Source organism: Rattus norvegicus, chromosome 3 (assembly GCF_036323735.1).
Source record: "Rattus norvegicus strain BN/NHsdMcwi chromosome 3, GRCr8, whole genome shotgun sequence".
Taxonomy (NCBI): Eukaryota; Metazoa; Chordata; class Mammalia; order Rodentia; family Muridae; genus Rattus; species Rattus norvegicus.
In genome coordinates this window covers 4,470,762-4,486,701 of record NC_086021.1, presented here as the reverse complement: position 1 = coordinate 4,486,701, position 15,940 = coordinate 4,470,762, and the positions used below count along the sequence as shown (strand labels likewise).

The following is a 15,940-nucleotide window of genomic DNA, read 5'->3' as shown; positions in this document are numbered from 1 at the left end:
GTGGGTTCACTATCTTCGCAGCGGGCTGTGAAAGCCAGTTCAGCTCCTGAACCCCACAATTGTTCAACAGGCTTTTGGACACTGACCGGTTTCAGAAGACAGAATCTGGACGACTAGGACATTTTCACTCGGTAAATACGTTTATGAAGATAACTGGGACCCTTGTAGCCCAGAAAGATAAAAGTTTTCCCTCGTACAGCGAGTAACCGTATGTTCTGATGTCTTCCACGTTTGAGAGCTCGGCGGATGGTCTAGGCTAGTCAGTCTAAGAGTTTATTATCCTTTGCTAACTATATCTAATTCATAATCCTACTAAAATGCCAAAGCTCCTCTCTGTGCCTGTGCATTTTAGGAGATAATATTTCTTTTTTTTTTTTTTTGGTATTTTTTTTTCGGAGCTGAGGACCGAACCCAGGGCCTTGTGCTTGCTAGGCAACTGCTCTACCACTGAGTTAGATCCTAACCCCAGGAGACATTATTTCTAAATGGCTGTTGCCTACATAAAATCCCTTGATGCGGTCGAAGATGCAACAGCGTCGCAGAATAAACCTGGGGCTGGGTCAGGATGCACAGTACAGAAAGCCAGTGGACTAGTGTGCTGTGTCTCTGGGCAGACACTTGTGGATGTTGCCACATAGTTCATAGTTAGAGGGTAGAAGAGGGGTGTGGCCACCCTTCTGGCTCCTTTGTTATCCTTTCTCTGTTCTGCTTGCTTAAAGTGGGGACAGGGATACTTAATCCCACACTGACCTAGCCATTCAAGGAGAGGTTCCTCAGCAGAGGCAAAGTGCCTCGGGCTGAAGAAATGTGTCTGAATATCTTATTCTGAGCTGTTGAGAACCATTTTTTCATTTCCCTTTGAACTTTAGATTTTGATTTTTGAGGCAGGGTTTTTCTGTGGGTAGCTTTGGCTACCCTGGAACTAACTCTGTAGACCAGGCTGGCCTTGATATCACAGGGGTCTGCCTCCCTCTGCCTCTTGAGTGCTGGAATTAAAGGTGTGCTCCACCATTGCACAGCCCTCCTATGAACTTCTGATTACGACAGAATAAGATTCATATGCTCAAACCTGTTTACCATCGCCTTCCTCACCTGCTCCAAAGTTCTCTTAGACAAGAGCCTTGGTCCAGCGCCCTCCCCACCCCAACCCCATTGTTCTTGCAGGCACTCACATGACAGAGGCACCAGCATTGTGTCTGGTTTAAGCAGGCGAGCTCTTCAAACCCAGGCCACGGGCATGTATGAAGCCTGAACACAGAACGATAGCCACAAGACAGTGGACCAGGATGCCGTGGCCTACCACACTAGGTCTACAGCCATGAAGGAGAGGATGTCTCTGAGGAGGATGAGCACACCATCCACACAGAAGCGGGGGAGGAGGAGGCCTTCTCCCCAGGCCCTGGGGAACATTGTGGGCTGCAGAATTTCTCACGGATGGAAGGAAGGTGATGAGCCCGTTACCCAGTAGAAGGCCATCGTTCTAGATCAACTGCCAACAAATCCCACACTCTATCTGGTCAAGTATGATGGAATTGATTGTGTCTACGGACTGGAACGTCACAGTGATGAGAGGATTTTAAAGCTTAAGGTCTTGACTCACAAAGTAGTGTTTCCTCAAGTGAAAGACACACATCTCGCAAGAGCCATGGTTGGCCGAGCGGTGGAGCATAAATTTGAGGGCAAACATGTCTCTAAGGAGAACTGGAGGGTGGTGGTCCAAGCCCAGGTGCCGATCATGAAGGACTGGTTTTACATCACCTACGAGAAAGATCCAGTCCTATACGTCTACCAGCTCCTGGATGATTACGCAGAAGGTAACCTCCGTATCATTCCAGAGACTCCTTCAGCAGAGGTGAAGTCAGACGTTGACGGCGACATCTTTACAGGTCAGTGTGTGCAGTTCACCAGAAGCGACCGGTCCAAAAAGATCGGCAAAGTCATTTACCAAGTTCTAGCCAAGCCTTCTGTGTAGTTCACCAAGTTTGATGGCGACGTCCACATCTATGTCTATAATCTGGTGGAAAAGATCCATTAAGGTGAAATGCACAAAGTGAGGGGGACATAGATGGGGAACTTATAGGATTGGGGGGAAAATGTTTGTTTTTCTGTGTTTCAGATAACCAAGGGCCTTTGACAACCCCAGTATCTTTTCCAGTGGAATTTGTTTTGCTCTAAAAATTAAAATGTGCGATGTGACGGGTTGTGTGTGAATACTTTGGTGTAGGAGATGGACTGTGGTGGATGGACATGGAGAGGAAGCCGGAAAGGTCAAGGCTGTGAACAGTAAGTCTGATGTTACGTAGGCTAAAACAAACAGAACTGAACTGGTCTGGTATTTAGGGAGAGAAAAGAACTGGAGATGAGGCTTAGAGGAGCAGGGATGGCACGGGGGAAAAAAGATGGTTGTTTAGGAAGCAGAGGAGAGGGGCCAGACATAGATAGACTCTCTGAGGTGAAGTTTGAGGGAGAAACAGACAGTTGGGGAAAGAGGGGCAGGGAAAAGGGAGGTGGTCTTGGAACTCAAGGGGAATCCCAATAAACTGATCCAAGCAGACTGAGAATCAGAGAAGGTCAGGGATTGTTTGACTAACGAAACCTAATGAAACCTGTTTCTCATCTGTAGATGTATTATTTTTAATTATGTTGGTGGGGGCAGGGCATGAATACAGGAGACCACAGAGACAAGAATAGTCAGGTCCCCTGGAGCTGGAATTAAAGGTGATTGGGAGCCATTGGACATGAGCTCAAAGAACAAATCCAAGTCCTCTTTCAAAGCAGACGAGATCTTGATCCATTGGTCATCTCTCCAGGCCCATAAGTCATCTTTTTAAATACATCCAATCTTCACATGCAGAGAAGAGACCAGGATGAGGGTAAGAAAGATTAAATTGATGGGGATGTGGAAGAAAGACTAAAGAACACATGAGGAAGTAGAGGACACTGAGGGACGAAGGAATTCCAAATGGAGTTCTCAAAAAGTGAAGCAGGAGACCAGGAAGAACAGAAAGGGTCTAGAATGAGTTGAACTTGGGCCACATCAATATTGGTCTCTGGTTCCTTAAAGAATAGCCAACCATCACTACAGAAGGTGGATGTGAGGTGGAGGCTTCCCCAGAGGACATTTTGACAAGGATAACTCAAGAGTAGTGAATGCCAAACCAAGTTTTATCTATCGATTCCTGAAAGTATCATAAAGCCCATTATTTTGTATTATCAGTAAAAGTAATTTAAAAGGGAAGATGAGGAGGCTGTGAGCTTCTGTCAGGTGTTACGTGGATCCTGTGTTTAGCTTCCCTGAGCACGTTAGACTCTGTTGCATCCTGTAATATTTTTGAGGTCTCTTCTCAATGCCCCTAGATGACCACAAAGAGCTCCTCCACTGGCTTGTCTTCCCTGACTCTCCTTCGACTGGATGGCTTCCTACACCTGTGGACCCTGTTACCCTATCTACCCCAGGAAGTTCCCGTCTTTTACTCACATGTATGCTTATCCTCAGAAAACTCTTGATGGTGCCTCCAATGTAGAGGTGCTGAGCTCTTTCCTATGCCATTTGCCGTGACTTTAAAATGCTTTGTGGTTCCTGACCATGTGGCTCTCTCCTCCTGAGAAGCCCCTGTGCACCCCATGGGGTCTCCCTGAGCCACATCTACGCTCCAAGAGTTTCTTTGGAGACAACCATATCTTGGACTCATTCATTGCTGTTTCTTCTCTCAAGAATAAGTTTCTCACTGCAGGACTTGAAAATACTTTCTATAGTTGATTAATTCTGCTATTTGCGGGGTTTTATACTGGCAGGTTGTCTGACGGTTTTATTGCTCCGAAAAGACACAATGACCAAGGCAACTTGTAAGGGACAACATTTTTTTGGGGATCTTTTTTTTCGGAGCTGGGGACTGAACCCAGGGCCTTGCCCTTCCTAGGCAAGCGCTGTCCCACTGAGCTAAATCCCCAACCCCAAGGGACAACATTTAATTAGGACAGGATTTCAGATTCAGAAGTTCAGTCTATTTTCATCAAGGCAGGAATCATGGAAGCATCTAGGCAGACATGGTGTTGGAGAAGAAGCATATCACCCCCACAGTGATATGCTGTCTCTAACAAGGCCACACCTACTCCCACAAGGCCACGCCTCCTACTTGTGCCACACTTCCCATGGGACAATCACATTCTAACCACCGCCCTGATTTTATGCCAAGCTAGAGTCATCAGAGAAGAGGGTGCCTCAGTTGAGAACATGCGTCCATAAGATCCAGCTGTAGGGCATTTTCTTAGTGATTGGTGGGGGAGGGCCCAGCCCACTGTGAGCGGCACCATTCCTAGGCTGGTGGTCCTGGGTTCTATAAGAAAGCAAGCTAAGCAAGACATGAGGAGCAAGACGGTAAGCAGTGCCCCTCCATAGCCTCTGCCTCAGTTCCTGCCTCCAGGATCCTGTCCTGTTTGAGTTCCTGTCCCAAATTCCTTAGCTGATGAGCAGCAATGTAGAAGTGTAAGCTGAATAAACCTTTTCTCCCTAACTTGCTCTTTGGTCACCGTGTTTCCTTACAAGAATGAGAACCCTAAGTAATACAATTTCTTATAGAAAGAGTGAGTCTAGTAGAGCCCCAGACGCTTACCTCATAACCACAAATAGATACGTATAGACACTTTGTTTTAATTTAAAGGTAAGACTTGCTCATGTACTGACCTGTGACGTTCTAGTTTGCTTCCTTCTCTCCGTGATGAATGCCATGATCAAAACTAACTTGGAGAGGAAAGGGTTATTTGCCTTACAGGTTACAGACCACCACTGAGGGAAACCAGAACAGGAGCTTGAAGTGGTAACAAGGAGCTCTGCTTGTTGGCCTGCTCCCTGTCTCAGTCATTGTTTCTTTGCTGTGAAGAGACACCATGGTCAAGGAACAACTATAATGAAAGCATGTAATTGGAGGCTCCCTTACAGTTTCAGACGTCTGGTCCATCATCATGGCAGGGAGCATAACACGGGAGCAATAGAGAGCTACTGCTCTGTAAGCAGAGAGAGAGAGAGAGAGAGAGAGAGAGAGAGAGAGAGAGAGAGAGACAGAGACAGAGACAGAGACAGAGAGAGACAGACACAGAGACAGACACAGAGATAGAGAGAGAGAGAGAGAGAAAGGGAGGGAGGGAGAGAGAGGGAGGGAAAGAGAGAGATGGAGGGACGGAGAGAGAGGGGTGAGGGAGGGAGGGAGGGAGAGAGAGGGAGAGAGAGAGAGAGAGAAACTCTGGGAAACATGGGACTCTTGAAAACTCAAACCCCACCCTTGTCGACACCCCCACTTCCTACAGTGAGGCCACAACTCTTAATCCTTCTAATCCTGGAAAATACTGTCATTTCCTGTTAACTAAATATTCAAATATATGACTGCAGGAGCCTTTCTTATTTAAACCGCCACACTCCCCATGGCTTGCTCCATTACTATTTCTTACAGCCTATAAGGCTATTCTTTTTACACATGACTACGGATGAACTTGCCCACAATGTTGGGCCCTCCCACAAGAATCATTAATCAAGAAAATGTTCCATAGACTTACCCAAAAACTAATCTAATGGAGGCAGTTCTTGAATTGTTCTCTCTTCTCAGTTGGCTCCAGATTGTCAAATTGGGGGAAAAAAAGAGAAAGAGAGACCCAGCACTGTAATGTTTCCCTTACTCCATGTTACATACTCAGCACCAGCCACTTTCTTCTCTCAGTGTATAGACCCACTTCCCTGTATGGCAGAACTGAAGAGTAACTATTGTCACCAACATGAACACTCGAGGATATGTGACAAGAAATGAATACATTCTACAGCTCCCAACGCCAAGCAAAAGCATTTTAGTGTGTGCTGCACTTACTGGGAGACTGTCAGTCACTGGCTATTTAATGGGTCACAGTAGACCACAGAAGCAAAAAGTCACAAACTACATATCATCTCCTCTCAGCGGGAGACATAGCCCTTTCTCAAAACCCATGAATCTATCTGTAGGCTTAGATTTTTTCAAAACCTACTTTATTTATGGTTCTTAAACACTTCAACCACCCTTCTAGCCCAACAATAGAGGTAGCAGAGAGAGAAAGTTAACAGGAAAAGGGAGAGAGTTGTGGACCTATTTAGAATTAATTCTTTGGGGTAACTCCAATCTTCATGGTGCAGTATGGTCCAATAGCAAACGCAAAACACGAATCAGCAGCAGTGCCTTGACCTGTCAGAGACCACAAGGCTCTAACCAACAAGAAGCAGCAGAAGCAGCGAGAGGCTGCCCGAATACCACAGGTTCTTTTGTGCATTCCTCACTATGGAACGAAGACCAGCAAAGACCATCGAAGTATTGCAAGGTGTAGCAATGTAAAAATGTCCTCTCCCTCTCTGTGGGATTACATTTATATTCTCCATAAACATTCTGTCCCCCTTCAAGCGTGTGCTCCAGCTAAATATCTTATGCCTTCTCATGTGTCTGCTTCAGCAAAACATCCTCTCCTAACATAGCTTCCAGAAAAACATCCTATGACACAAGTGAGTTTCCAAAGAAACCAAAATTTTTCCACTTCATCTAGCCTCATCTCACACTCGGCCGTGACGTCACAAAACGTATAATGGCAGCCTTGCAAGGGTCCTAGGCCTCAGCCTCATCAGCCACTGGAGCTTCTGCAATTGCACTCCGTGAGACTCAGCCGCTATCGTGAGCACAACCTTCAGTTATCCCCGTAAACATTGTGCTCTCTCCATCTTTGCTCTCAGCCAATAGCTGTCCAACTTCCAGCCAACTCAGCTGTGACCAGAAAAACCCTCATCAAGAAAGCCAATGAATTTGACTTGATTTTTTTTTTCCCTGACGGAACGGAGTGTTCTCCCTGCCTGGTTACCCTGGTGTCTGACTCATCTGTAATAAAACCCACTACTATTGAGATCAAAGTCACAGGAACTATGACAAATAGCAAATCACATGACAAGCATCACAGTTGGCCAATCCTTTTCTGCAGCCTTATTAAAGTATAATTTACATACTTAAAAAATCCATTTATTTTAAGTGTGTAATTAAATGATTTTACAGCAAAATTTATAACTTCCTTCCCTTTTTTAATACTCATTTCCCACTAGTTCATACGATATCAAAGTCTATTAAAAACGCAGAAGTGAAGTCAGGAGAAGGACCAGAGTGGGAAGCAGGAGGTTGTTGATTTGCTAAGACGACAGATACATTGGCAGAACCTTCTGGATAAAACCACTTGGGAAACATTGGGTCTTCTCTTAGTGTGCAGCCTCCAGACAAAGAGTTTAAAGGATTGAGTCTTGGGTCCTCCTACATCAAATCCGGACCTGACCTGGTATGGTCACCATCACTTTTGGCCACTTTCATGTTAATCCATTCATCACTCTTACACGTTGCCTAGCAACTCACATAGTAAACAAACTTATTTTGGTTCATGGTTTCATAGGTTTTGGCCCATGGTCACATGACCATGAAAGGGGCACGGTAGAGCTCAACTGCTAACCTCACTGGCATCCAAGAAGCATCAACACAGGAAGAGACCAAGGACAAAAAAACACCCTCCAAGACATGCCCCAAATGACCAAGTCCCTTAATTTCCTATCTCCTCATTTCCCGCCACCTTCATACACATCCATCAACAGATGAACTCATTGATTACAACCCACTGGGTCCAATCGATATTCATAGTCCCAACTTTGAACATTGTACTGGGACAATGTGTATCTTAAACCCATAGGGCAGGGCCAGAAGTTTGTGTAAGAGGTCTAAACTTCACCTCACACTAGAAACAGCTGGGTAGGTTTCTCAACATCCCCTATTTCTTTCTGGGACTGAGCTACACCATGTCTGCATTGCAGCATTTTGTCTGGGGTGAGATACCATCAGCAGTCAATTGTAAAGACGCCCCCCACCATGTGTGTGCTTGAATGTAAAATGGAACATCTATAATATAGACACACACGCATATACACAGACTCACAGAGAGTGGCAAAAAGGGATGGAGTTGAGTCTTAGGAACCCTCAAGGAAGAGGGAGTGGAAATACAAGATACAGATGTCAGCGAGAACCAGAACAAAGCAGTGTCTTCTATACACGACAGGACCACTATCCCTCAGCCCTAGCTGATAGGGAGAGTCAGTTTTCTACAAAGATATAGCTGGTGATAAGCTGGCCAGGCTCCAGGGGCTTGCCCAAGGCCCATGAATTTATGGGCAGCATAAATGACTTGGGTGGGTTGTTACAGAGGACAGAAAGGGAGCTTGAAGTTGGGAGAAGGGATTAGGTGGGGATGGATCAGGGAGGAGTTAGGAAGAGACGTGAGAAGTAAATTCTATCAATATATAATGTACAAAGTTCTCAAGGAACTAATAAAAGTGGTTTTTAAAATACCATATCTGTACTGAACACATACAAACCATTTTTCTTGTCATCTCCTAAATAACAGCTTCTCATGATTTCATTTCATTAAGTACCAAAGTAATGCAGAGATTATTTAAAATGTAGGAGGGTCTGGGGAAATGGAAGAAGGGTAAAGCCAAGTGTGTGGTCACACATGCAAACACGAGTGCTTGGTATGGGAACAGGAAGATGACCGGGGCTTCCTGACAGTGAGCCTCACCTCAGGTTCAGCAGGGGACCCTGTCACAAGGGAATACAGTAGGGAGTGAAGGAGCAGAACACGCTCTACCCTCCCCCAGCCTCTGCACTTACATGTCTCTATGATCACACGCACACATACACACATATAAATATGACTAGAGTATACGAGAGGCTTGCATAGGTTATATGCAAATGCAGTGTCATTTTATCCAGGAACCTGAGGACTTTTAGATCATTGGGAGTCCTGGGGCCAACTCTCAGAGGACACGATATATCTCCTTATTGTGCAAACGAATCCTTGGTTGTGTGTGTGTCAGTGACTCCACACAGTTCTCCTCCTCTAGGTTCCTGTGTATCACAGAGAATGATCTGGAAATACTGAAACAAATATAAACTAAAGGCTTCGTTGGGGTTTCTAGGCTTGCATTAAAATTATATTTATCACGTTTTATTAAATGGAAGGGAAATCTTCAGCTCCCAGCAACAATAGACTCAATCATGTTGGCTTCTGTTTTATCCCATTATGAATAGCAATTAATTGCACATCAATATCTCCCCATGCTTTGAACTAAATCAGGATGAAGGGATATGTTTCCGTAACCCCTATGTGGATAATCAAGTAGAAAGGGGGGAGGTATGATGCCTTTGGCTTATGGGAGAGTGATGGCTTGATTGGAAACTTGTTATACAAATAACCCTAAACTCTGAGATATGAAATGTAATGATAAAATATACTACCAAATGCTATGGACACTCATTACCTGATTTCTTTTAAAAGAAAAAAAAAAACATACTTTAGGATTTTGAATAAGTGTGACCCTCAGAGGTTCAAATACTTGAATATGTTTGGTTTCCAGTGGGTGGATTGTTTAGAAAGGATTGGGAGTTGTGTTTTTGTTAAAAGAGATGTGTCAATGGGAGGTGGGGGCCTTGAGATTTCAAAAGCCCACCAGGCTTCACTCTCTCTCCCTCCCTCCCTCCCTCCCTCCCCCTCTACCTCTCCCTCTCTCTCTCTCTCTCTCTCTCCCTCTCTCCCTCCCTCTCTCTCTCTCTTTCTCTCTCTCTCCCTCTCTCCCTCCCTCTCTCCCTCTCCCTCCCTCTCCCTCTCTCCCTCTCTCTCTCTCTCTCTCTCTCTCTCTCTCTCTCTCTCTCTCTCTCTCTCTTTCTCATCTGGGGAGCAGGATGTGGGCTCTCAGGAACTACTCAGCCAGGCCTGCCTGCCTGCCAGCCTGCTGTCATGGTGTCTACCACGATGGTCCACGGACTCACCCTCTGAAACTGTAAGACGGCAATTAAACGTTTCCTTTCATACATTGATTTGGTCACTGTGTCTATTCACAACAATAGAACAGTAACTAAGGCACACATCTTCCTGTCTATTTTTCTAATACTTCTGTATATATTTCATTAAAGTTACCTGTTGTCCATTGGACAGTTTTATGAATAAGTTTCAAATTTAAAGACAAATAGTGACAAATAGGAGTGGCACTACTAGGAGGTTTGGCCTTGTTGGAGTGGGTGTGGTCTTGTTGGAATATGTGTGTCACTGTGGGCATGGGCTTTAAGACCCTCACCCTAACTGCCTGGAAGCCAGTCTTCTAGCAGCCTTCAGAGGAAGATGTAGAGCTCTCAGCTCCTCCTGCACATGCCTGCCTAGATGCTGCCATATTCCTGCCTTGATGATAATAGACTGAACATATGAACCTACAAGCCAGCCCTAAGTAAATGTCCTTGTCAGACTTGCATTTGTCATGGTTTCTTTTCATAGCAGTAAAATCCTAAAACATACATACATATATACATATACACATACACCCAAGATTACACACACACACACACACACACACACACACACACACACACACACACCATTTACAGGGATTTTAGATCTAGCCAGGGCCCCTGCGGTTTCATTGGTCCATCTGATACATGTGTTCATGGAACATGTCTCTCTCTGTTTCTTGTTCTAGGAAGTACATCTGCAGACTCGCTTCATTTTGCTTTATTCTCCTCTTCAGGCTTAGAAATCTCAGCTTACAGAGAGGGGAAGACGGGAACTTGGTTAAATAGCTCTTTTTGTCTGTGGGTAGCTTACATCTCAAGTCACAAAGGGAAAATAAATATAACAAGAAATAATAATACACATCCAAACCGTGATGGGAAGTTCATATCCGTTCCCCTTAATGAATGTCAACTTTGGAAATTGGAATCCACAATGATATGAGACTTTTGAAAAATCCTAATTCTCAGGCAGGCTATGGTATTTCTCTTTCCCTGAAAAGGAACACAACTAGAAAAAGACAGACGGTAGGTTGCTTTTGTCCACAAATCAAATCAGAAGCATTTGATAATGATCATAGAGGGGGCTACCCCATGTTTACCAAAGAATAAAGTAATATGGGGGCGGGGGAGACATCTAGAGAACAGTTGGTGCCTTATTGGTATTAAAAAAAATTCCTGAAGTCAAGAAATAATATTTGACAAAATAAAAAACTAGGTTTTCATTAGGCAGAACTGTTTTTAAAATAGCCTTCATTTGAGTCATGGAAAGAGGGGGGTGGAGCACGTCAGTCTGTAGATAACTAAAGTCATTCCCATCAAAAAATTAAGAAAAATGTGGATTGTTAATGGACTTGAATAAAATTAGAAATTTTAGCTTTCAAATGGGAAAAATTGTGTTCCAGAGAGAGAGAGAGACAAAGGAGTGTCCAAACTCATACTTGATTCTTTCAATAAATCTACCAGTAACTCATGTGTTTGTTGATATTTGGATTAAAACGCAGGTTGGATATCTCGACTTAAGAGTGTAACGCGTGGGGCTGGGGATTTAGCTCAGTGGTTAGAGCGCTTACCTAGAAAGAACAAGGCCCTGGGTTCGGTCCCCAGCTCTGAAAAAAAGAACCAAAAAAAAAAAAAGAAAAAAGAAAAAAAAAGAGAGTTTAATGTGCGTGAATAGCTGCCAGTGGAAAGACTTGTCCTCGGATTTCTCAAAAGGCATGAAAAAGCCGCCGTGGAGTTACTGGATTTTGTTTCAAAGACTTTAGCTCCTTGTCTGCAGGGATGCAGGGCCTCAAAGGAAGGGCCTGAGACCTCCTAAGAGGTAGCGTCCAACACCTGAGGCCATGCGCACAGAGGGAAGTAGCCTTTCTCAGAAAATGGAGCTGGGAGAGCTAACAAATGAAGGCGACATATCGATCAAATCGCTGTAATAGAACGACGGCAGCCAGTTCACAGAGCGAGGCAGCTGTCAGCGACTCGGCCAAGAACTAAGAGGATTTGAAAAGTTAATAACAACACAGAGTTCACAGAAGCCACTATAGACTCATGGCGTCTGCGAATTTAATCCATGTGCTCTGGGCAGAGAAAACAATCCAAACCAGAGATCCCTCTTGCTCAGCCCGACGGAACGCTGTGCCGTGTCCCGGATGTCCCATGTCAAGGACTCAACCTAGATGCTGGAAGCCTGTGAGAAACCTGAACTACGTCATTTCAGTGCTGATACCGGAAATGGCTCAAGTCTGCACCTTCATTGGAAGAAGAAATAAGTCACACAGCACCGGAAGTAATCCTTGCCAGGGTCTGTGTGAGGTCGGAAGTGGACACTGCCTACACGTGTCGGGTGAGCCCATACAACTGAGGAAATGGTTTTTAAATTTAAACACAATTTCTAATAACTAGTAACTTTTAAGTGTCCAGCTTTAGCACAAGCTTCCAGATTCACAAGCTTCACTGAACCTGGTGAAACATTTCCTACTCTCCTAGGAATCCTAGACGTGAGAGGAAACCAAGGCAGCCTGCGCAGCCCACGTCAGTCTCCATACAAAGTGCACTTTGCAGGCTGACACCCACATGGCTAGTCTACAGTTCACCAATCCTGGTCATGAAGGCATCGAAAAACAGTAGACGCCCTCCCTGGTAGAGCGTCTGTCTCTGGTTCCTGCCTTCTGGAGGCTCCACGGTCATTCCACACTTAACTCTCCATCATCCTGTTCACAAGTGTCTGGGCTTTATCTTTGACTTAGGAGTATATTTTAGTCCTTTAGATCTCTCTCTCTCTCTCTCTCTCTCTCTCTATTTCTTTCTCTCTCTCTCCTTCTCTCTCTCTTTCTCTCTCTTTGTTTCTCTCTCTCCCTCTCTCTCTCTTTCTTTCTCTCTCTCTCCCTCTCTCTTTCTTTCTCTCTCTCTGTCTGTCTCTCTTTGTTTCTCTCTCTCCCTCTCTCTCTCTCTTTCTTTCTCTCTCTCTCCCTCTCTCTCTTTCTTTCTCTCTCTCTGTCTGTCTCTCTTTGTTTCTCTCTCTCCCTCTCTCTCTCTTTCTTTCTCTCTCTCTCTCTTTCTCTCTCTGTGTGTTTGTGTGTTTGAGTGTGTGTTTGTGTGCGTGTGTGTGTCTGTTTGTTTGCGTGTGTGCTTGTGTGTGTGTTTGTGTGTGTGTTTGTGCGTGTGTGTGTCTCTTGGTTTGTGTGTGTGTTTTTGTGTGTGTTTGTGTGTGTGTGTGTGTGTGTCTGAAAATGTTATAAAGGTTAACAAAAAGAAAAAGTTTCTGGTTCCAGTAAATATTTAAAATAAAGATTCTTTTTTTTAAAGCTTTATTCATTTATTCCATGTATGTGAGAACACTGACACTGTCTTCAGACACACCAAAAGAGGGCATCAGTTCCCATTACAGATGGTTGTGAGCCACCATGTGGTTGCTGGGGATTGAACTCAGGCCCTTTGGAAGAGCAGTCAGTGCTCTTAACCACTGAGCCATCTCTCCAGCCCTAAAATAAAGTTTCTTAAGAGAGCAGATTAGCGTGGGAAGCAATAAAGACCCCATTTATGGATGAGCACTCAGTCTCTTTAAACTCCTGGGACTCGAGAAGCATCTTGGACAAGGAGGTGGGAAGAGTGTAAGACCCAGAGGGTGGGAAGAAGGGCTGTGGTTTGCTGCCTTCTGGACAGGACGTGGCTGCTGCAATCGTGAGCTCACAGCAGCTGTGGTCACCTGCATAGGTCTATAAAGGACCACCAGCTAGACAGAATCCCTTAATGAGGAGGTTTTCGGGTGCTGATGGCTGCTGGGGTAAAAGAATTTTTTTTTCTCTGAGGTTTTGGTCACTGGTAGAATTCTCACATGCCTGTAGATGGTCACACACCCATAAGTACATAACCAATGCTAATTGGGCTTAGTGGTTATAGGTTGGGAAAGAGGATATGAATTTTGAGGGATGGTTATTGGCAGGGAATTTGGGGAGAGCAGAGGGTCAAATGGAAGAGTTTATGGCCATGTTTCATTGTATACATGTATGAAATTCTCAAGGACAAGACAATTTATTATTTAATAGAAAATTTAGACTATTCGCTTTAGCTATGTAATATAAGGCTGTATGTGTCTAAAGAATTCAAATATTGAACATAAATCAAACCAATTGACTGCCTTATTATTTAAGGAGCAAATTATACGTACTTAATGTAATGCACTTTCTCCCTCTTTCGGTCTCTTTCTATCTCTTGTCTCTCTGTCTCTGTCTCTCTCTCTCTCTCTCTCAAACACACACACAAACACACATACACACTCACACATGCAGGTGCACACTTACATTATTTTTATGTCAACGTATTAAAATTCATGATACAATCAATATGAAGGAATAGAGGTTTGTTTAGTGCACACAGTCACAGTCATTGAGTTCAGACTGTCGTGGCAATGACCACATGGCCACAGTGTATTGATCTGCGTCACTGAGAGCCTGCATGAGCCCTGCTTATATTTGGGTGGATCAGGCGGCCAAGAGTTCGGTCTGAACCAGCCAGCTCCCTCCTTCCTGCCCCAGTGACTTACTTCTGCTAGGGCACAGCCTGAAAGATTCCTCCACCTTCCTAGACAGTGCCATCAGCTTGAGACAAAGTGTTCCCACAGCTGAGACCCTGGGGAAATTTCACACTCAAGCCCCAACAACACTGAGTCAGGCAAGTGCGAAATGTTTTGTGAAAACAGTTTAATTTCAGTTCTGTAAACAGGACAGGGAGGACCCTTTGACATGGATTGATTTAGTCTTTAGCTTACAGAGTGCACCCCCAAAAGATACATAGTGTAGAAAATGCACAGTTTTTTATGTGGAAGCATGGCACTGAAAACAACACACTAATGAAAGTAAAATGCAAAGAACTGGGATATATAGTGACAATTCCAATCGTCAGTGTGAAAGGCTCTTTTATTTACATATGTGAGCTGTCGTTATTAGTTCCCTACTGAGTTGATTTTACAAGGAAAGAAAATCGCAAGCTCTGCCTATCCCATCGACCACGGTGTCATTCATCTCGGTGTTAGGGGGCTCCCATCTAGGGATTAATCATAGGGTTTGACAACAAAATCCATCGGCTCAGTACTTGAGGCTTTAGGGGAGAAAGTGAGGTTACAAGTATGTAATGCCCTTTAGTGTCTTCTCTGCCAGTCTGTTGTATGCATGCCTTGTTGTTGACTATTGTCGTTGGTGGTGGTTGTTGTTGTCTTTAAATATGAAATGTTGAATGCGAGGGAAAGTGGCAGGGATCCGATAGATCTTTGCATCCTCACTTTCTCCTTCCCATCTCGCGCTAAGTCTCCCAATCCTCAGCTATCATTCATATACACTAAAATAACCCAAATATACTGAAACAAGGTGAAATCAAGACAGTGACACAACTCAAATATACCCAAACAAGGAAAAGTCAAGATGCACTTGCCGTCTCTAATTTGTGTTTACATGTTGACCGTAATCGTCTCGTAAGCCATAAAAACCACAAGATGGGTCTTAGGAGGATCGGAGGGTGAAATCGCTTGCTGCCTAAGTAGACCCGAACTCAGATCCCAGTCACCATGAAACAGGCAGGGGAAACCTGTAACCCCGGGGAAAGGAAGGGGGAACAGAATCACTAAGGTCTTCTGGCTTCCAACCCGGATGAATATATGAGAGTTTGGGATCAGGGAAAGACACCACCTGTCTTAGTTAGGGCTCAACTGCTGTGAGGAGACACCATGACCAAGGCAACTCTTAATAAAGGAAACATTTAATTGGGGCTGGCTTACAGTTTCAGAGGTTCAGTCCATTATTATCATGGTGGGAAGCATGGCAGAGTCCAGGTAGACATGGTGCTGGAGAGTATTCTATATCTACATCCGAAGGCAGCCCAGAAAGAGACTTGCAGCCACAGGCAGCCAGGAAGAGCATCCATCTTCCTCATTGGGCAGAGCTTGAACACTAGGAGCCCTCAGAGCCGGCCTACACAGTGACACACTTTCTCCAACAAGGCCACCCCTACTAGTGGAACTTCCCATGGGCCAAGCGTGTTCAAACCACCACAGTGTATCCGAAAATGGCAGAGAGACATAG

At 44.6% G+C, this 15,940-nt stretch overlaps 1 protein-coding gene across 1 annotated transcript; it reads left to right on the top strand.

Moving 5' to 3' along the window:
* Positions 1–2,232, top strand: LOC134486231 (Y-linked testis-specific protein 1-like). The gene is made up of 2 exons (XM_063285153.1): positions 1–131; positions 1,165–2,232. Exon 2 carries the CDS (start codon positions 1,646–1,648, stop codon positions 1,970–1,972), a length of 327 nt encoding a protein of 108 aa, XP_063141223.1. The 5' UTR covers positions 1–131; positions 1,165–1,645; the 3' UTR covers positions 1,973–2,232.
* Positions 2,233–15,940: the final 13,708 nt, after the last annotated feature.